The 21,007-nt window shown below is 37.4% G+C and overlaps 1 protein-coding gene across 2 annotated transcripts; it reads left to right on the forward strand.

The window, feature by feature from the left end:
* The first annotated feature begins 1,132 nt into the window (after positions 1-1,132).
* LOC108345756 (glucosidase 2 subunit beta) lies at positions 1,133-20,586 on the forward strand. Of its 2 annotated transcripts, none has more exons than XM_017584496.2 (18): positions 1,133-1,268; positions 1,447-1,552; positions 1,650-1,766; positions 1,876-1,971; positions 2,547-2,786; positions 4,206-4,432; positions 4,934-5,032; positions 5,154-5,246; positions 17,979-18,306; positions 18,403-18,492; positions 18,573-18,674; positions 18,779-18,836; positions 18,957-19,025; positions 19,169-19,256; positions 19,710-19,771; positions 19,887-19,938; positions 20,019-20,104; positions 20,175-20,586. In XM_017584496.2, exons 2-17 carry the CDS (start codon positions 1,450-1,452, stop codon positions 20,079-20,081), a joined length of 1,887 nt encoding a protein of 628 aa, XP_017439985.1. In that variant the 5' UTR covers positions 1,133-1,268; positions 1,447-1,449; the 3' UTR covers positions 20,082-20,104; positions 20,175-20,586. The 2 variants fall into 2 exon arrangements, with proteins under 2 accessions (XP_017439985.1, XP_052731071.1); XM_052875111.1 differs by having other exon boundaries at positions 1,180-1,268; positions 1,419-1,552.
* Positions 20,587-21,007: the final 421 nt, after the last annotated feature.

Below are 21,007 nucleotides of genomic sequence, written 5' to 3' on the forward strand. Positions count from 1 at the left end.
AAGGTTGTGTAGCAGTATCTTGAGCAGAATCCTCAACATATTCGACACAAGAAACTGGGAATTCTTTGACAAAACTTCGACAGTAGAAGGAGGAATGCTAGAGTGAGGTGTTCAAATGAGACAAATGTGTTTCCAATTTATAGTCCATTCTTGGTAACCCTTAGTCTCTCACCTCTTCAATCTCCACCGTTAGATCTCCTCAAATCTAATGATCAAGGGCAACAACTATTGGACTTCCTAATGTCACATCGAACTTTACAAGTTTGAAACCTATCAATCAAACCTCTTCATTGGTGTATTCATCAAGACTAGGGGCTATTATACCTATGGGGTGAGATAACAAAAAACATATAATTTTTCTTTGCACATACCGATCAAACTGAGACCGACATCATGATGATAGTATAAAGACTCAAACATATATCCTATCAAGTCTTGAAGGCTATTGTACTATGCATGTTTGGGAACATCTCGGCCACCTAGGCCTAGGCATATCGGGCTAGGATAATATCATATTGGCCACGTCTTTAACATGGACAAAATGAAATTAAGTTAAGGTAAATGTTAAAACATATTACTAGAGTATTAAGCAAAGTAAATCAAGGTAATTGGTTACGTGTATTAGGCTCATCCATATAAAAGCCCATAAACATGATATAAATGGTATAATACATAAGATAAATTAATTAAGTTCCATTATTACTGTATTTAGTTGACTTAGAATATTGAATTGTCTTTTGTATGCACATCTCTCTTGCTTGAATAAATGAGAACTTATAACATCCTGAAGGTGTAAAGTTAGAATTTGAAGTATATGTGAAGAATGAATGAAAAGATCATTATTTATTCTTGTAAAACATAAAAAAGAAAAAGAAGAAAGAAGAGAAGAGTTATATTGTATTTCGTATATTTATTAAAGTTATAAATACATTGATCAGTTATATTTTAATGACAGCACAATAATTAGTTATTTATATTTTTATTATTTATTTGTGATGTTTACATGTATTTTAACTGGTAAGAAATTAAAATATTAGTTATATAACGGGACTTAACTTTATTTTCTTACATAACCATATTATTAGTCTTTAAGACACCAATGAACTTTTTTTCTAATTAAGTCACGTGATATTAGAAAATTTTCCCCACATTAACAAAAGTAGTTCGGGTTTGGCATGACCCGGCTTGAAAAAAAAAAATAACAGTAGCTTCTCGAATCTCATTTCACTTGTCACGCGTAGTAGCAGTCGCTAGTCGGAACCGGCAAGGTCTCATTCCGATCACACTTCACCACTCCACACAACTCAACGCAACTTTTAATTACACCGCCATTTATCACTTCACAAACTCAGCTTGATCCAATTCATTATTGTTATTATTATTATTATCATTATTCTGGTTCCTATTCGCATTTTCAGTTCTCAATTCTCCTTCTTCCTAGCGCAGAACATGAAGCTGCGACTGCGAATCCTCCTCATTGCTCTGGTGTTGTGCGTCCCATTTTCTTCTTCTTCGAAGCCCAAGGACCCGTTCCTTGGAATCGCTCCCGAAGGTCCCTTCCCCTTGCTCCGCGCAATACTCATCGCTATTGTTTTCAATTTTATTTGCATTTTGACACTTCTGCGGGTGTTTATGTTTCTACTGAACAGATGACAAGTATTATAGAGCTTCCGATGTTATAAGATGTAAAGATGGATCCGGAAAATTCACCAAGGCGCAGCTCAATGATGATTTTTGCGATTGCGCTGATGGCACCGATGAACCGGGTCCTTATTATTTTTTTAGCGATTTGATTTATTTATTTCGTATAGGATCATCTGGTGTTCTCAATTTTCATTGTTTTATTTATTTTTTCTTTCCTTTTTTTGGGGGCAGGTACATCGGCATGTCCGGCTGGAAGATTTTTTTGTCGGAATGCAGGACATTCTCCTGTTGACTTGTTTTCATCCAGAGTGAATGATGGAATTTGCGGTGAGCATGATTCGTGTATCTTTCAAATTTTATAGTTGTATTGTGTAATTCATGCGGTGTACACATAATGAATGCTTAAGCTGAAAAATTGAAACACGGTTAAAAGGGGGAAATTGATACAAGAAAAATTTCCGAACTGGGTAGATGTGCATGAGCAAGGTCCTATTAGTACAGATTTAGAAGTCGTCTTTACGTTGTTGATTATGCATTTATGTTTTGCTCTTCAACATGCATTTTGATATGTAAGCTAATAATTTTCTGTGCATATAATTTGAATTTATGGGGATGGTTTTTTATCTTGTTATTGTCACTGGTATTATTCTCCGTACTCTTCAACGGACATGATGAGTACGGAGAGCACATCCTATGTTTTCATCCTTTACTAACACTGTGCATTTGTAGATAATTCTTCGAAGTGTTTTCCTTTGTTATAGATAATGAATTCATAATTATTTTTATCTAGAAAGTTAAAAGTGCTGTTGTCCAATACCTTACTAATCTGTAGTTTGGATTATTAGACTTTTTTGTTTTGTTAATCTGAAGTAATTGGTTTACTCTCCTGTCTTAATCTATAGATTGCTGTGATGGAACTGACGAATATGATGGTAAAGTAAAGTGTCCAAATACCTGCTGGGAGGCTGGGAAAGTGGCTCGAAATAGACTGGAAAAAAAGATTGCAACTTATGAAGAGGGTGTCAAATTGCGAAAGCAAGAAATTGAACAAGCTAAAGTAGCTATCGAGAAGGATGAGGCAGAACTTTCACAATTAAAAAAGGAAGAAAGTATACTTAAAGTGGTTGTAAAACAGTTAAAGGGTATCTCTTCTTGGTTCTATCCTGTTATTCTGAATTTTTTTCTCTATATATATGAAGTACATGGAACTTTGGTTGAAGAATTTGATCTGAAAAATAACGATCATTGAAAAAAAATAAAGGAAATGTGTCTAATGTTCTTGTGGTTAATTGTCTTCAAATATGACCATTCCATGATGGAAAATATTGCAATGAGATAAAGAAGGTATTAATCAAATTCAAAAGAGATCCTATGATTCAAATTAAGAATTCGTTTGGTCCTTTTGGGAATAGCCCTTAAATTTTGCAAATTTTCACTTTTACTATTTCATTTCTCTTAATCAGGTCTCAATAATTAAAAATTTGCAACTTGACAATTTAGAAGAAACTTTTCAAGTATTTAACTATTATTTAATGGATGAAAACTGGAAAATTTATCAAACTGGTCTATCTAGTAACATCATTTTACTAATAGGCTTATTTCTCATTGGTAGGAGATACAAGTGGTTGTGGATAAATCTACTTAGGGATGCAAGCATATAGTGCTATGTTCAGTTTGAAGTGTTAGATGCCTTTATTGGTTCTGCAAATAACCTTTTTATGTATAAATTAGGGCTGTAGAAATGCATGTGATGTTACATTTTGTTTGAAGTGTTATATGTTTTTATTGACTGTAAAAAACCTATTGAATGTATAATTTGAGTACAATTAGCAAGTGTGTAAGATACTCTGTACCAACTGTCTGTTTAATTACACAGATGATCACAAGGAAGCACTTGCATCTGAAATCAGATCATCTGATAGGATATAAGTAATAGGATATAATGGGTTTAAGATAGAAGGAAGAGGAAAAGAGAGGGCAGTTAGGAGGGAAGAGTTGTTTGATAATTAGTTAGTTAGTGGGAAGGGGAAGAGAGACTTTATAAATAGGGTAGGTGTTCTGTACAGGAGGGGGATGATTTTTGTATTCATTTGAGTATAGACAGGAACATTTGTCCTGTGGAGGGGGATTAGGCTCCTGGCTTTTGCCATTTGTGTACACTGTTTGAATAGTTAATACAGAAACCCATTCTTTTTACAGTGTGATTTCATTGTTGTGAGTGTGTGAGTAGCTGTCTGGGTTGGGTTTCATATCCAGAAACCTAACATCATCATTAACAGTTTGTTTAACATATAGGAAGTTGAAGATTTTCTTTTGGCATTTCTCGAATTGTATTATTGAGGAGGGGATGACATTTTATGTGTTCTGAAAAGTAAACATGATAATGCATATTTAACTGCTAAGTTTACAGATTTCATGCTATGTTTATAGTGCATATGGAATTTTCATCAGGGAGAAAAGGAATATACAATTTATTTTTGGGAAATTTTTTGTTGTGTAGCAATTTTCTATCCTATCAATGAAATACTTTCTTTGACAACTATCTTTTACTTCCATTGCAGATCATAAAGAACAAATAGAGAAGGCAGAGGAGAAAGAACGTTTACAGAAAGAAAAGGAAGAGATGCAGAAAAAGGAGTCTGAGAAGAAGGCTAATGAAACAATAGATAAAACTGATGAAGATATGGAGAATAGAAATGAAGCTGGAAAGCATTCGGAGTTAGAAGATAATGATGTAGAAAATAATCATGATAAAATAGAAAATCTAGAGGGTTCTCATGCAGATCAGGTTTAATTGCATTTTCCTTGAAGTTTGCAGAACTTGACAGTACAATTAGATGCACCATACTGAGGAGTTTTAATTTGACTTTTGAATTCATTGATCTGGTACATATGCGTGCTAGAGTGATTTTCCTGATCTCTTATTAACCCTGTATTATCCCTAGGTAGTTATGCTATGGGTATTATAAAAAGAGTAAACCTTGTCAGGCTTCTTTATGCAGTGAACTACCATACCTCTAAATAGCATGCAAATATGTTGTTATAGGAAGAAAAAACAATTTTATTGCTATTCATCTGTTTACTTGTACTATACTTGCAAGCAATGGTGGACAAACAACTAATAATTATTTCTTCCCACTGTGAAGCAGATTACTTCATCTTTCTTATCCACTATTCCTTCAGTTGTGTGTTTGTATGTGAACCACATTTACATGTGTGTGATCTTGAACTATCCTATCATGTGGTGGTGGTTTAATTCTTCTATTTATTATTCCATGCTTTCTTACAGGATGAAGCAGGGAAGAAATTAGCAGATGCACTTGATAATGATGATCGAGACAGAGATGCTCCTGGAAGTGAAGGATCTTCGCATAATATAGTAGAAGAGGTGAGTATAAATTTTGCATCTTTTTTTTCTTTGGAGTTTTTGTTAATGTAACATATTCTGCCAAACGCATAAGATTTTTAAGGCCTTTTAGCATTTTAATTTGATTTTTCCCTTAATGTAGAATGCAAAAAAATCCAATGAAGAACCTATTGTTAAATCTGAGGTCAATGATAAGGCTGGAAACGAAGTGTCCTCTGATGAAAACGTCAGTAAGGTATGTCTCTAGTCCATGCTCTCAATCTCATGGTATGATTGGAGTTTACTCTTATGTTACATTCATCTCATAGTTACACATTTCAATTGATGTGTACTGTTTGGTTCTTGATATGATTAGCTCATAAACAAGTATATGTGTGTTCTTTCATTTTTATCAGTTATTGTCTTGTTACTTTGCTAAAGAAATCATTATTCTGAGACAAAATATAGCACCTATACATCTCATGAGAAACGGTTGAAGTGAGACACAGTGAATTGTCTCGCAACAAAGTGATTTTATTTCCAGAACAGTCACTTGGTTATTTTTGTAGTAATTGATTTACCAATAATTACAATATCTAGTGTACTACAACAAAGATTGCAGAACATTTCTGGTGGTAAATAGTTTCACTGCCTTTGTTTTCACACATTTGGATGCAAAGCAACATTATGGATGTTTTTTCAGACCTAAAAATATCGCTGATTGAAAGATTAAAATGGAAAAGTTGAGATACGAAACACCACTCTCTCTTGTGCTGATTCTAATCCTATTTCATGCATGAATATTTCTGAAATTATGGGACTTTTGGTATTGAGGGATGTATTCAGAGATGAGAGTCCTTAAATAATGTTACACTTGAATTTAGAGTTAGATGCCCAAAAAATCAGTGAGTTACCCTCAGCTGGCATATTATATGTATATGAAACAAAAAAAGAAGAGTACAATAAATACACTGAAAGTGCTACGGTCTTTGACTTTTAACTCTAAAAAGAAACATCCAAACGGCAAGCTTTATAAAAGCCATACAAAAAATAATAAATAGTTATTTAGCACTCTCTCCCCAGCAAGCTGGGCCATAGAAATTGTATGCACCAAACTTGGAACATCTATATTGAATTTTTGGCCCTCTTAAAAACTTAGTCAGAACGTTTGTAAGCTGATAACTAGAATTGATAGATTCAATACTAAGTTCCTTGGACATTAGTCTCTTCCTAACAAAATGACAATCAATCCCTATGTGTTTAGTTTGCTCATGAAATATTAGATTGAAGGCAATATGAAGGGAGTTTTGATTGACACAGTATAACATTATATGCTTAACTTCACAAAATTTCTGACTCTTGAAGGAGTTGTTTAACCCACACAAGTTCATATTAGCCTAGGCTATAGATCTATATTCAACTTCAGTGTTAGATCAAGCAACAATACTTTGTTTCTTACTCTTCCAAGAGATAATGTTTCATCCAATGAATATACGATATCTTGTGGTGGATCTCCTCTCAATGGGACAACCTGCTCAATATGCCACAATACCTAAGATTTGAGTATTTCTATTGTCTTCATACAACACTATCTGTCTTGGAGCCTTTTCCACATTTGAAAATGTGAATCACAACATTTCAGTGGTCAATGTAAAATTTTGTATGAATTGATGAGTAATCCTAACGACATAAGTAATAGTCACATGAATGAGTTTTTCTACTAGTCTCATATACCTATCTAGATTTGAAATAGTTTCACCTTGGTCTACCAGGACTATTAATGGGTGTGTAATTTTGGACCTTGTCTCCTCCAATCAAGAGCATTTTTTTTTTGTGAAATAACAATATTTTCCTCTGATTGAGCCACTTCAATACCAATAAAGTATTTTAGATAAGCCAAGGTCATTGGTCTGTCTTAAAGTGGCTAAATAAGTTCTTTTAGTTGAGAAATTGATAGGTTTCTGGATATGAAACATGTTAGGGGCCGACAAGTATATGAGAGAAGGAGGTATAGGAGAGAAAGAGAAGGGAACTGAACGGTAGCTGACAGGGGCCGAACGGTAGAAAGGGGGGAGCAAGATGGCCGAACAGCGAACAAGGACTGAACGGTAGAGGACAGGGGCCGAACGGTGGAAGGCGGGGAGCGACCAGGCCGAACGGTGGAAGGCGGGAAACGATCAGGCCGAGCAGTGGACAACAGGGACCGAGCAGGCTGAACGGTAGAAGGCAAGGAGCGACCAAGCCGATCGGTAGGAGGCGGGGAACGACCAAGCCGATCGGTTGGAAGCGGGGAGCGTGTGGACCGAACGACTGATAACAGGAGAAACCATATCGAATGGTTGGAAGCAGTGAGGAAGCATCCGAATTGCCACAACGGTTAGGATGAGCGGGAAATCAATTAGAATAATGAGAGAGATATTCTGAGCGGATATTTTGCAAAAGATAATTAGAGTAATCAAGGTCATATCTTAGGGCAATATTCGGTATAAGTTAATTATAGTAAATAAAGATAAATATATTCAGTAATTATAGCAAATAGGATTAATTGCTATTATTCAGTACAAGTTGGACGGGAAATAATTAATATAAATAAAGAGGAAGTCTAGGGTTAAAGGTATGCTTTTGAATATTGAGTTTTGTAAGAGAGGTTATGCTCTCGGGTAACTGACGAAGATCCTGCGCCCACTTATTGTTTGTTTCTTTGATTCAGTTATTCCTATTTTCAATTCAATAAAAGAGGTTTATTCAGCTATATTCCATCATTATTTGTCTGTGAGAGTGTGTAAGGAAAACATTCTAGTTACGTTCCATACACGGATATGTAACAAAACCTATCTAAAACAATCACTCACACACTCACAATCAAGAACTCAAACTGTAAAAAGAATGAGTTTTTGTATTGACTATTCAAACAATGTACACAAATTCTTGATGGTAATCCATTGCCAGTCTTGAGGAAACTGATTCAAAGAATAGCAGTTCTAAGTGTGATGGTAATCCATTGCAATTCTTGAAATAAAAAAGAAGTAAAGAAGATTCAGTAATCAATAATCATACCCTTTGTAGTGGAGAAGAAACCGAAAATTAAGTGAGATCAGCAAGAGAAACAAAGATTTTGATGGAGGAAGAAGTGGATGCATCGATAATGAGAGTGAAGATTATGCGCTATGAAGATCAGTTTCTTGTAACCCTATTGTGGAGTTAATTGATAATAAAGTTGAAGGTGGACATGCAACCAAGCATAATATTTTTCCCAAATTCAGATTTCCATTATATGAATCAGAAATCATTGTTGGACCTAGATTTATAATGTAGGTGGTTGGAATATCAATGGCATTGAAATCTTGGAATTTCAACTTACTGGGTGAGCCTTTGGCATTAAACTTCAAATCTATAGATGACAGCTTGGCAATGAAGCCAACATAGAAGGAATGTTCAGAAGCTGTTGTACAAAATCCACCCTCATGCCCATCACCATCACTGCCTCCAGACCTGAATTTACAATCAGTAGCCACTGAGTTTCCTTCCTGTGGCAGAAAAGTATCACAGTGCTTTCAGGAAGGGCAGATGAAGATCATGGTGAGGAGGAAGGCCATGGGATCAAGCTTCCACCATTCCCACCTTTACGACAAGGTTGATTTTAGGAGTGTGTTGTTAGGATATAAGGAGAAGAGAAATATAGTTAGAATATTAATGAGTTAATTTCTTGAGGAGTTAGTTATATATAAATATGGGAAGGAGAGGAGATAAAAGATGTTAATTTTGGAAATTGAGCATTAGCTTTGTGAATGGCCCTTGGTGAAGAGTGTGTTCTCCTATTTCTTGTTCTTTTCATTCTATTTAATAAAACCTTTCTTTTCTTTCCTTTTTCAATTCTTGGTTCCTAACACAATGTGTTTATACGTTTAGAAGACCTTGAGCTCTAATCCTCATCTGTCCAAATTATTATCCAAACAAAATAAGGAAACAAACGTGAGATATTAGGAAATATGAAAAAATAGAGAAACTAATCCTAAGAGATAATCTCTGGGTTTCCCGACAATATTCTGAGATACAATGTTTGCATTATTGGATACTCTAGAATTCTTGGATACTTTAATATCAAGATATTAGTGGATATTATCATCTATTCTAACATATTATCTTATTGTTTTGGGGGTTAAAAATTAATTTTGGTTTTTGCTCATGTAATATTTCTATTGCGGCCCTGAACTCTTTTTCTTCTGCCTTTGCTCAAACCATTTTAAATATATACTTTTAGCAAATGTTTTGGTCAAACAGTACTTCTCAGGGCCTGTTATTAGGCAAATGTATATTTACTAGTCACAGCGGATGCTGGATCACACCTGCAGTAACATTATCACCTTGTTGAAGAAAGGGTCTACGTATGCCCCTTAGTTATGCTCTGGTCTATCTATAAAACTCATGCACTCGAAACCCCTGCTGCTCTTACTTGAATTTACCCATCCCTTTGCCTATCCATATAGAGAAGAGTTTCTACATTGATTCAGTTTATACCTCTCTCCAAATCATCTATTTGGAAGTTTTGAGATCCCTCTTTCATCAAATTTTGGACTTTGGCTGGCTACATTCTGAGGGAATAGTCATTTCAGGCTTTTTGTTAAATGCTGGGTGTGTCCTGTTTGAGCAGTTACTGATGGTTTATTTTAATGATTTTGTGGAATAAGGAGGCTGCTAAAATTTTGAGCAGTATGCAGTCAGTGTAGGTCTTGTGTATTTGGATGTAAATGCTGACATCTTAAAGCTGTGTTTATTTGCCTTTAAACTTCTGAGTTGGAACCAATGTTGTTAAATGATCATTATAGCGCCATCATAATGCTATAGCTACGTGTTGTTCAACACTCTACCATAGGCCACATTGGTATGTTTATATGGCAGATATTTGGCATTCTGCCTTCCACAATTGATAACCTTTGTTGGAGTTATGATTAATGATGTTCTACTCAATCCAATTGCAAGGGAGTTGCTTGAGCGAGCCTACTCTAATACTAAATGAGGTCCTTGTCTCCACTATTGGGATCATCTAACGTCAAACATAAGCCACCAACCACTAAAGTAAACAGGATGGCACATAAAGTGTTTTGTTGGCTGATACCCTACCGGCCTTCAAACCAAATACTTAGGCTTGCCTTTCACGATCTTAGACAAAGTAGTGGTTACAATCAACCAAAGATCCATCCATCTTCTCTTTAGAAATCATTTCCATCATTAGAAATCATAATGTCATTTTTAATCTACTACATTCATTGAGATCCCTTTCAACTGAATGTGAGATCTTTTGGAAGATGTTGAAATGTAATATGTTTTTAGATATAGGCTCTGTAGGAGCCTATTGTTTACTGTTTATTGTTGATTACTGTTTTTCATTATTGTATAAGTATGTGTTTAGTGTGAAGATAATAATATGAAAAAGAGAGTTTCTTTCTCTTAATTCTCCAAAATGGTATCAAGAGCCAAGCACCGGGGCTCTCTTCTGTAGACGCCATCAACCACCAGCCGCCGCCGTCGCCGCCGTTTTCGCCGTCGCCGTCGCCGTCGCCGTCGCTGCCGCCGCCGCCGCCGGTACCCCATTTTCTCAGGAAAATTTAGGGGTTTTGTGCGCCTTCGTGAGTGCGACCCAACCCTGGTGGTCGCCGTCCCTGCAAATCCCTCACGCGCTGCCACGCGCCGCCGCAGCCCGCCAGATCTCGCGCGCGTACTGTTCACGCGCCGCCCTACGCTGGTCGGAATTTCACCGCGCATCTAGGGTTCCGCTCGCCTCACTCTCCTGAGCCTATATCTGATCTTACTTCCCTGTTTCAGTGGGTGTAATTGATACCTAGGGTTTTCTCTCTCTCAATAGTTGAATATCTCTCCAAGTCTGGTTCATTTTCCGATCTGTAATGGCATCTACTGCAATTAATTCCTCTCTATCTGCAACTCCTATCATTACATCTGCAAAACTCAACTGGAAAAATTATTTATCTTGGTCTTCTGCAGTGGAATTATGGTTTCTTGGTCAAGGACACCATGATCATCTAGAACAAGATATCTCTATGGTTCCAGATGAAGAAAAATCTCAATGGCAAAAATTGGATTTTCAGTTATGCGCAATTTTGTGGCAGTCAGTGGAGCAAGAGGTTTTAGATATCTTGAGACCCTATAAAACATGTTCATCATTCTGGAAGAGGGCAGAAGATATTTTTGCAAATGATGTACAACGTCTTTTTGATGCAACCCAAAGAGTAGCTTCTCTAAAACAAGTCAACCATGACATGGTTTCTCATATAGCAAAGGCTCGGGCTGCTGTAGAAGAATTAAAGAACTTCTTTGTAGCTGATTCATTAGAAGGGATCAATAAAAAGCTTGACAAGTTTTACATGGTCCTAATTCTGAGAAGCTTACACTCCGATTATGATCATGTACGTGATCAAGTTTTAGCTGGTGATCAAATCCCTTCAATGGATGGTTTGGTTACTCGACTTCTTCGAGTACCTCCATTGGTGAAAGATGAGAATTCAATCGATGTTATTGGAACATCAGCTATGATAATGCCACAAGGAAGAGGAGTGCCACAAGGAAGAGGAGGAGGCAGAAGCAACCGAGGACGTGGTGGTCGTAGCATACGTCCTCCTCCTCAATGCACATACTGTAAGAAACTAGGCCATACTCGAGACAAATGTTATGTTCTACATGGATATCCAGACAAAGTTGCTCATGTGTCTAAATCTGGTGATCTAGAATCCAGAATTTCAAATGAAGAATATGAAGAATTTTTACGTTACAAATCTGGAAAACTGTCTAATCCTGGCCAATCCTCTGTCATGACTAGTGTGCCTACAGCCAGCCTATCTCAATCTGTGGAAGGTCATAATCCATGGATTCTGGACTCAGGTGCCTCAGACCATATCTCTGGTAACATTCCTTCATTTTCTTCATTGTCTTCTCCAAGAATTCCTCATCTCATTACCGTTGCCAATGGATCAAAAGTGAAATCTCAGGGAATTGGAACAGTTTCCTTATCTCCTTCACTAAGTTTAAATTCTGTGTTATATGTTCCCAATTGTCCATACAATTTAATCTCTTTGAGTCAGTTGACTCGTACCTTAAATTGTTCCATAACCTTTACGGCCAATTCTTTTGTTATACAGGAACATGGGACAGGTCGTCTGATTGGAGAAGGACATGAGTCTCAAGGACTTTATTTCTTAAAACCTCATTCCTCAGTTTCCTGCTTTACCACTTCATCCCCCAAACTTCTGCATGATCGTCTAGGCCATCCAAGTTTGTTCAAGTTGAAGATGATGGTTCCAAGTCTCAAAAACATCCAAGTCTTAGATTGTGAATCTTGTCAATTAGGAAAACATGTTAGATCTTCCTATCCTAAAAGATCTGAGACACAGTGTGATTTTCCTTTCTCAATAATTCATTCAGATATTTGGGGACCAAGTCGTGTTACTTCATTTGGTTTGAATTATTTTGTAACCTTTATTGATGAATTCTCTCGATGTACTTGGGTTTATTTAATGAAAGAGAGATCTGAACTTTTGTCCATATTCAAGTCCTTTTTTATTGAAATTAAGAACCAATTTGGGAAGACAATTAAAATTCTTCGAAGTGATAATGCTAAGGAATACTTCTCTCTAGCATTTTCTTCATTCTTATCTTCCCAAGGAATTTTACACCAGTCAACCTGTCCTCACACTCCACAACAAAATGGCATTGCAGAAAGAAAGAATAGACATCTCATTGAAACTGCACGTTCCTTAATGTTGAATACTAATGTTCCTGTACATCATTGGGGCGATGCAGTCCTCACTGCCTGTTTTCTTATCAATAGGATGCCTTCTTCCTCTCTTAATAATAAAATTCCTCACTCTGTCATTTTTCCCAACGACACTTTATACCATGTTTCCCCACGTGTATTTGGGTGTATGTGTTTTGTTCATAATGTTTCTCCAGGTCTTGATAAGCTCTCAGCAAAAGCTATCAAGTGTGTTTTCTTAGGATACTCTCGTCTTCAGAAAGGGTATAGATGTTATTCTCCCTCCACAAAGAGATATTATATGTCAGCTGATGTCACATTCTTTGAGGATACACCTTTTTTTTCTTCCTCCATGGAGGATCGTTCCTCTGTTCAACAAATGTTTCCTTTACCAACATGTGATCCTCTAATTATTCCTGATTCAGTACCTCAAAATCAAAATCCAAATAACATTGTTCCTCCACCTCTTATCACATATCAACGTCGAACCCAATCTCGAACTCCTCACACTGACGATCCTCGAGACTCAGATCCTTCTGCATCAGATCCTCAGACCATGGATCCTTCATCATCTTCACCTTCTACTGATTCAGATGATAACTGGCCCATTGCCCTCCGTAAAGGTATTCGTTCTACTCGCAATCCATATCCTATTTATAATTTTGTGAGTTATCATAACTTGTCTCCTACATATTTCTCCTTTGTTTCCTCATTATCATCGACTAAGGTTCCTAATAATATTCATGAGGCACTTGTTCATTCTGGATGGCGACAAGCCATGGTTGATGAGATGAAGGCACTTGAACACAATGGCACTTGGGATCTTGTCCCTCTTCCTCCTGATAAGAAGCCTGTTGGTTGTAGATGGATTTATACTGTTAAAGTTGGTCCTACTGGTAAAATTGATCGCCTTAAAGCTCGCTTGGTAGCTAAGGGCTATACTCAAGTTTATGGCCAAGACTATTGTGATACTTTTTCTCCTGTGGCTAAAACCAGTACCGTTCGTATTTTTCTTGCTATGGCTGCCATTCGTCATTGGCCTCTTTATCAGTTAGACATTAAAAATGCCTTCCTTCATGGTGATCTGGAAGAGGAGATATACATGGAGCAACCTCCTGGATTTGTTGCTCAGGGGGAGTCTGGATTAGTTTGTAAGTTGCGTCGTTCCCTTTATGGCTTAAAGCAATCACCTCGAGCTTGGTTTGGTAAATTTAGTCAGGTGGTGCAAAAATTTGGACTGAAACGTTGTGAGGCGGATCATTCAGTGTTTTATGGTCACTATTCTCCTGACAAATGTGTTTATCTCATGGTGTATGTTGATGATATTGTTATTACAGGGAATGACATCACTAGAATTAATCAGTTAAAGAATCATCTGTTCAATCACTTTCAAACTAAAGATCTGGGTCGTCTAAAATATTTTCTTGGTATTGAAGTGGCACAGTCAAAAGAAGGTGTCATTATTTCACAAAGGAAATATGCTCTTGACATTTTAGAGGAAACAGGTCTGACAAATTGCAAGCCCATTGACAATCCCATGGACCCAAATCAAAAGTTAATGACAGATCAGGGTGAACCTTTCTCAGACCCAGAGAGATATAGAAGACTAGTTGGAAAACTCATTTATCTTACCATAACAAGACCTGATCTTTCTTATCCAGTTGGAGTTGTGAGTCAATTTATGCAAAATCCACATGTTGATCATTGGAATGCAGTACTTCGCATTCTCAGATACATAAAAGGAAGTCTAGGACAGGGACTATTGTATGAGAACAAGGGAAACACTCGGATCGAAGGATATTGTGATGCAGATTGGGCTGGTAGTCCAATTGATCGAAGATCTACTACAGGATATTGTGTTTTACTTGGTGGGAACCTTGTATCTTGGAAAAGTAAGAAACAAAACGTTGTTGCTCGATCTAGTGCTGAAGCTGAATACCGATCTATGGCTCTGACTACATGTGAACTTGTGTGGATTAAACAACTTCTTCAAGAATTGAAGTTTTGTAAAAATGAGCAAATGAAACTGTACTGTGACAATCAAGCAGCTCTACACATTTCCTCCAATCCTGTGTTTCATGAGAGGACGAAACACATAGAAATTGACTGTCATTTTATTAGAGAGAAGTTGTTGTCAAAGGAACTGGTTACTGAATTTGTCAATTCTAATGAACAACTCGGAGACATGTTGACCAAATCTCTAAGGGGGCCTAGAATTCAATTTATATGTTCCAAGCTTGGGGCATATGACTTATATGCTCCAGCTTGAGGGGGAGTGTTGAAATGTAATATGTTTTTAGATATAGGCTCTGTAGGAGCCTATTGTTTACTGTTTATTGTTGATTACTGTTTTTCATTATTGTATAAGTATGTGTTTAGTGTGAAGATAATAATATGAAAAAGAGAGTTTCTTTCTCTTAATTCTCCAAAAGAAGAAATATCAACCACTAAAAAAACATCAATCAGAATAAAGGATATCTTCTCGTTTCTCATGAAACTGATAGTTTATGATTGGATCTAAGGTAAGAGGATAGAAGGCGGGAAAATGAGAGAGTGATTAGGAAAAGCGGGATGAGAGATCTTATATAAATAGAGTTTTATTCTTTGTTAGAGGGCAGCTAGCGATCGTGATGGAAGGAAGAGACAATACTTGGGAGAGGAGGACCAACGAAAGGAGCATGGCAGAATACAGAAGAAATATGGAAGAAATACGGCAAGAAACGGGCGTGATGTGTCAAGACTTAGAAGAAATCATGCAAATGCTGGGTGGACGAAATAGGAACCAGGATGGACACGCAGATGGGGGTCAAGCGTCCGTCAATGAGAATCGGAGGGTGAGGCGGAAAGACGAAGGAGGAAGGGAAGACGAACATACTGAGGGGCAAAATAACTGGCGAAAACGGGTGGCGCTACCCGTCTTCGAGGGGATCGATTCGCTGAACTGGATCAATTGTGCAGAGAAATTGTTCGAGTTACGAAGGGTATTGGAGGAGGAAAAGGTGCGCCTAGCCGATATCAGTATGGAGGGGAGCGCTGGCTACTGGTTCAGAGCATGGAAGGAAAAAGCCAAGAATCGTTCCTGGGATGGCTTGAAGGAAGCCCTGGTGATAAGGTTTGGAACCATTGTTGAGCGTTTGGTGGCATCGAAACAGATGGGGACGGTGGAAGAGTATGTACAGGGAGGCGAAAAGGTAAGGAAAGGGAGTGGGATAGAAGACGAGTCATCTGGGGGACGAACGCGAGGAGCGGTTACCGAGCGGTACGAGGCCAGGTATTGTAGACAAGACCGATCGGGATTAGCCTAGCGGTTCGAGACCTATTGCTAAAACCCATGCCAATTGAAAGTTACCGAGCGGTCAGAGGCCGATCGCCATAATCCAGGACGACCGTTCGGTCTAGGCCATCATTGGCCAGAAAAGAGTCGAGGGATGGTTATTTTGGGGGAGGATGAAGAGGTGGAGACTGAGGAAGCTGAGACTGAAGTAGACCGGAAGCAGATGGAGATGTCCGCTTTCTCAGCTGGAGGCCTCACTCAGCCAAAAATGATGAAGCCAAACGGTTTGGTAGGGGGCCGAACGAGTATGGTTTTGACCAACAGTGGAGCCAGCCACAATTTCATAGGCAAGGGAGTGGTAGAGGAACGGGGTTTACCCATGGAGGATACCCAACCGTACCAGGTGAGCTTGGGGGATGAGCAGAGGAAGAAAACCAACACAGACCAAATGGTTGAAGATAGCGGGAAGGAACCGAACGGTAGATCGAGGGTTGTCGAGCGGTCTGAGGTCAAGCACAATATCCTAGGTGAGGTTGTCGAGCGGTCTGAGACAGAATTAGACCTGAAGTAGACGGAGTTGTCCACTCTCTCGGCTGGAGGCCCCATTCAACCAAAAGCGATGAAGCTGCACGGTTTGATAGGGGGACCGAACGGTATTGACCATTAAAGGACAAAAACAAATGATGTTAACCAATATAGGACGGAACCGAACGGTGTTGACCATTATAGGACGAAACCGAACGGTATTAACTAGGGTGTTCAATCAAGGAGGGAAGAAGGTATTCAGCAAGGGGGATCCAACACTAGCTAGAAGGTGGGGGGAGCCAAAAGCTTTGTTAAAAATAAAGGAAGTAGAACCGTGGACCTTGGTGTGGGATTTGGGGTGATAGGAAGGAAAGAGGAAGAATGGAAGATAGTGGAGGAGGAATTGCCACCACCTAAGCCTCCAGACCTGAATTGGTGGGCAGTAGCCAGTGGATTCACTTCATATGATAACAAAATGTTGAAGAGGAGCCAAGAGACCAAGCTTTTCGGTTCCAACCTTGAGAACAAGGTTGTTTTGCAGCGGGGTGTAATGATAGGATCTAAGGTAAGAGGATAGAAGGCGGGAAAATGAGAGAGCGGTTAGGAAAGGCGGGATGAGAGATCTTATATAAATAGAGTTTTATTCTTTGTTAGAGGGCAGCTAGCCATTTCTTACGTTGTGTAAACAGGTCTTGGACCTTGTTGAGGGGGATTAGGCTCCACAATCGTTATTGTTTTTCGTTGTACAATTACAGTGAATTTACACATCTCCTTTGTTTTCTCTTGCTTGAATTGCCTTTGTGTGAGTGGGTGTTGTGAGAAAGTTAGGTTTTCTAACACAGAAACCTAACAGTTTAGCTTACAATTACATTAAAACTTGCAGTCAAGAGACAGTCAGCAATCCACCTGTGTAGCACTCAAGACCTTTCTGTTTTCTAGAAAACTTTATTTATCCTCCATAACTCACCCAGTCATGAACAATATCAAATCCCAACCTCATAACTGAACCAAATTTTTGTCTTGTTTGATGTTTGAACATCTTTCTCCACCTCATTCACTATTTAAGCCCATGAGCCATGTTATAGGAGTCAGGAATGTTTTTCCTTCCTGATAACTGTCTTGGTTATAGTTCATGTGCTCTCTGGGTATTTGGGAATCCTAGCTGTAGTACATTGCACTTATTTGTAGTCATTGGTGTTGAATACAGTCATTGTTACTCTTGAAGGTGACCATAATCTACTGTATGTAATGTGCCCCTTTGAATTCTTCAGACTTCAGCTCTTGCCCTAAATCCTACACCGATGAGATTCTTTTCTTTCTCAAAAAACTAATATATTTCAGTGATAGAGATGTATTAAATTTTGCAATTTTCTTTCGCTTCTCTTTTCTGCTGGTTATTTTTCTCTTTGTTGGCATATCTGTAGGGGAATGACGTAACTGAAAACACTGAGGGATTATCGAGGGAAGAGTTGGGCCGGCTTGTTGCTTCACGTTGGACAGGAGAAAATACTGATGTCCAAAGTGCTGGAACTGATACTAAATTAGACAAAGAAGATCTTCCAAAGGAGACAAAAAAGGACGAATATGAAGGCTATAATTCTGAAACTGATGATGAGAGCAACAGATATGATGATGATGTCCACAAATATGATGATGAAGATGACGTTGACGAGGAATATCAAGAGGACGAGCATGATGATGACCTTAGTTCCTCATCTAAATCCGATTCTGATAATGAACCAGACTTGTCAGGTTTGTTATACATATTTCATAATCTTTATCCAAGTTTGGTATTTAAATGGAGTTGTGATGAGATAGTTTAAATCATCTCATATGGTACCACAACAGATAATCCTTCTTGGTTAGAGAAAATACAGAAAACAGTACGAAATATTTTTCAGGCTGTCAACTTATTCCAGGCTCCAGTGAATCAGACAGGTAGATCCCTAGCACTTTATTGCCTATATTATCCATGTAGATATAGCTTAAGAGTTAAGACTTTCTCTTTGGTTCCTTAGATGCTGCTCGTGTACGCAAGGAATATGATGAATCAAGTGCCAAGTTGTCTAAAATACAGTCTAGAATATCAAGTCTGACGCAAAAGCTAAAACATGATTTTGGTTAGTCTGTCACTAGTAACATTTGTCACTATCATACATTTGAGTTGTAGAAATGAGTTACAAAATTGGCGTGAATAAACTGAAATAGAGCTTAAATATTACAGGCCCAGCAAAGGAGTTTTATACATTCTATGATCAGTGCTTTGAGGGCAAGGAGAACAAGTTACATTATATCTCCCTACCAGTTTATTTCTGCTTTTACTTTTTTTCTTTTCTTTTCTGAATGCACGGTTTATATAGTCCTGTTCATCTCACTTTCTAGTGATGGAAATTTTGATTCAGGTACACTTACAAAGTCTGCCCCTATAAACAGGCTTCTCAAGAGGAGGGTTATTCCACCACCCGTTTGGGGTATGGTTTTTAGTAACTTGCTGATAATTTTTGTTAGGGTACTATTCTTCAGTTCAAAAAAGGGGCAAATATCAATGGATGCAAAGAAAATTCTATTTCCTCCCTCTAAAAGTGACATAATTCAATTTTCTTGTCTTTTGCAGGCGCTGGGACAAATTTGAGGATTCATACAAAGTAATGGTGTTCTCTAATGGCGATAAATGCTGGAATGGTCCTGATAGGAGTTTGAAGGTTGTTTAAATGGATGTGTGATAATTTTTTACAGTTTTGACAACTTTTTTCTTTTGTAATCAGTCTATAATGATAAAATCTGCTGTCTTTGGTTAGATGCAGAATGTAATTTCGCTAAGTGTAGAAGTATAATATATATATATATATATATATATATATATATATATATATATATATTTTTTGTCCTTAATAGCATTTTAATAAACAGTGCCTTCTGGGTTTGGGACAGAGGAAACTGGTGCAGTCCAAATAAAAAAGCTGGATTTTTCAAATTAAATTTTTTACTAAAAATTCTCTACAATTGTATTCAACTGCAGAGGATTGTGATCCCCATTTCCGTTTCCGTAAACCATTGTTTGTCATAATAGTAATTATAGTAGTTAGTGTAGTTGCACAAGGAAACAGTTTCTAATTTGTTGACCCCTTATGATTTAATTGTTTTGTTTTTAACAGGTCAAGCTAAGATGTGGGTTGAAAAATGAGATTACTGATGTAGATGAACCAAGCCGTTGCGAGTAGGGATTTGTGTCTTGTCTTTCAATGCTACTACCACTATTCTCGTCTCCTTTTCGTCAAATTTTTCTCTGGTGCTCCCTTTTTCTCATTGTTGTCTCATTGGCCTCATGACAGATATGTAGCTTTATTATCTACTCCAGCCCTTTGTCAAGAGGAAAAGCTAAAGGTACTTTTCTATATATGACATGAGAACCGATGTGGTGCTTACCCCGCTATGGTATTAATATCAACTGTGGAACTTTGCAGGAGTTACAACACAAGCTAGAGTTATTGAATACGGAACAACCAGCAAACCATGATGAGTTGTGAACAACCAGGATGGATTTTAAAAGGTAACTTTACTAGGCTGACTCTTTTTCTTGAGACCTGAGTCCTGAAGTTGATCAATTTTCATTTGAACAGGTAGTATGATGATCATCATGTAACTGAAGAAGTGGTGCCCTTAAGTTTTGTATGCTAGAGCTTACCCAAATTTGATATTGGGTGGGGTTAGGGAGAGGCTAGGAACATCTTGACTAGAGATTGGTAATCCTTATGGCTGTCCGAGTTGGCAACATTCTAATATGACTAATCCCATTGCACATTTTTCCATTGTTGAACTCAAATACGCAAGGTCTCTGCCTCGGCTTGAAATTGTCCATTCCATTACCGGAGGGTGGATATTAATACTATATGCAATACTAGCGACGGTCAGAATTTCTTCAGCCAAATTTTGTTAGAATGAGTACTTTATTATCGATTTTAAGATTGATAAGTGGTTTCAACAATCATCATTATATCATTATACACTCACGTGATGCATAAAGTTTGCATATTTTTTTGTGTGTGTTCTCTTTAGGAGATTTATATCGATCTACTATTAGGATGTTTTTTCCTTTACTTTTTCTTCACCTCCATAAGATAAAATGACTGATATGTCTAATAATTTGTTGTTTGTTTAAGATTATGTAATTGAAATATAGTTATGACTATGGAATTTTAAATATGGTTTTGAAATTTAGAATATGATTTTGGATTATATAATGTGAAAAATATAATTGCAAATTGTGAAATTTGGTGAGATTATGTAATTTGAAACTATATTTTAAGTGCATGTTAGAATTATGTAATCTGAAACTATATTTTAGCCTATGTAATCTAAAAGTATAATTTAGACTGGCATTTATACCTGTAGTTTGGATTCTGGAAATGGAAATTATGTTTTGGATTTTACAATGTATAATTTAAAGTAGTTT

The sequence above is a fragment of the Vigna angularis genome, chromosome 1 (genome assembly GCF_016808095.1).
Source record: "Vigna angularis cultivar LongXiaoDou No.4 chromosome 1, ASM1680809v1, whole genome shotgun sequence".
Classification (NCBI taxonomy): Eukaryota; Viridiplantae; Streptophyta; class Magnoliopsida; order Fabales; family Fabaceae; genus Vigna; species Vigna angularis.

Excerpts from the sequence above, each read along its gene's own strand:
- LOC108345756 (XM_017584496.2), top strand. The coding sequence starts at position 1,450 with ATGAAGCTGCGACTGCGAATCCTCCTCATTGCTCTGGTGTTGTGCGTC. Across the intron at positions 19,026-19,168 it reads TATTCCACCACCCGTTTGGG|GCGCTGGGACAAATTTGAGG; the intron begins GTATGGTTTTTA and ends TGTCTTTTGCAG. Across the intron at positions 19,772-19,886 it reads GATGAACCAAGCCGTTGCGA|ATATGTAGCTTTATTATCTA; the intron begins GTAGGGATTTGT and ends GCCTCATGACAG.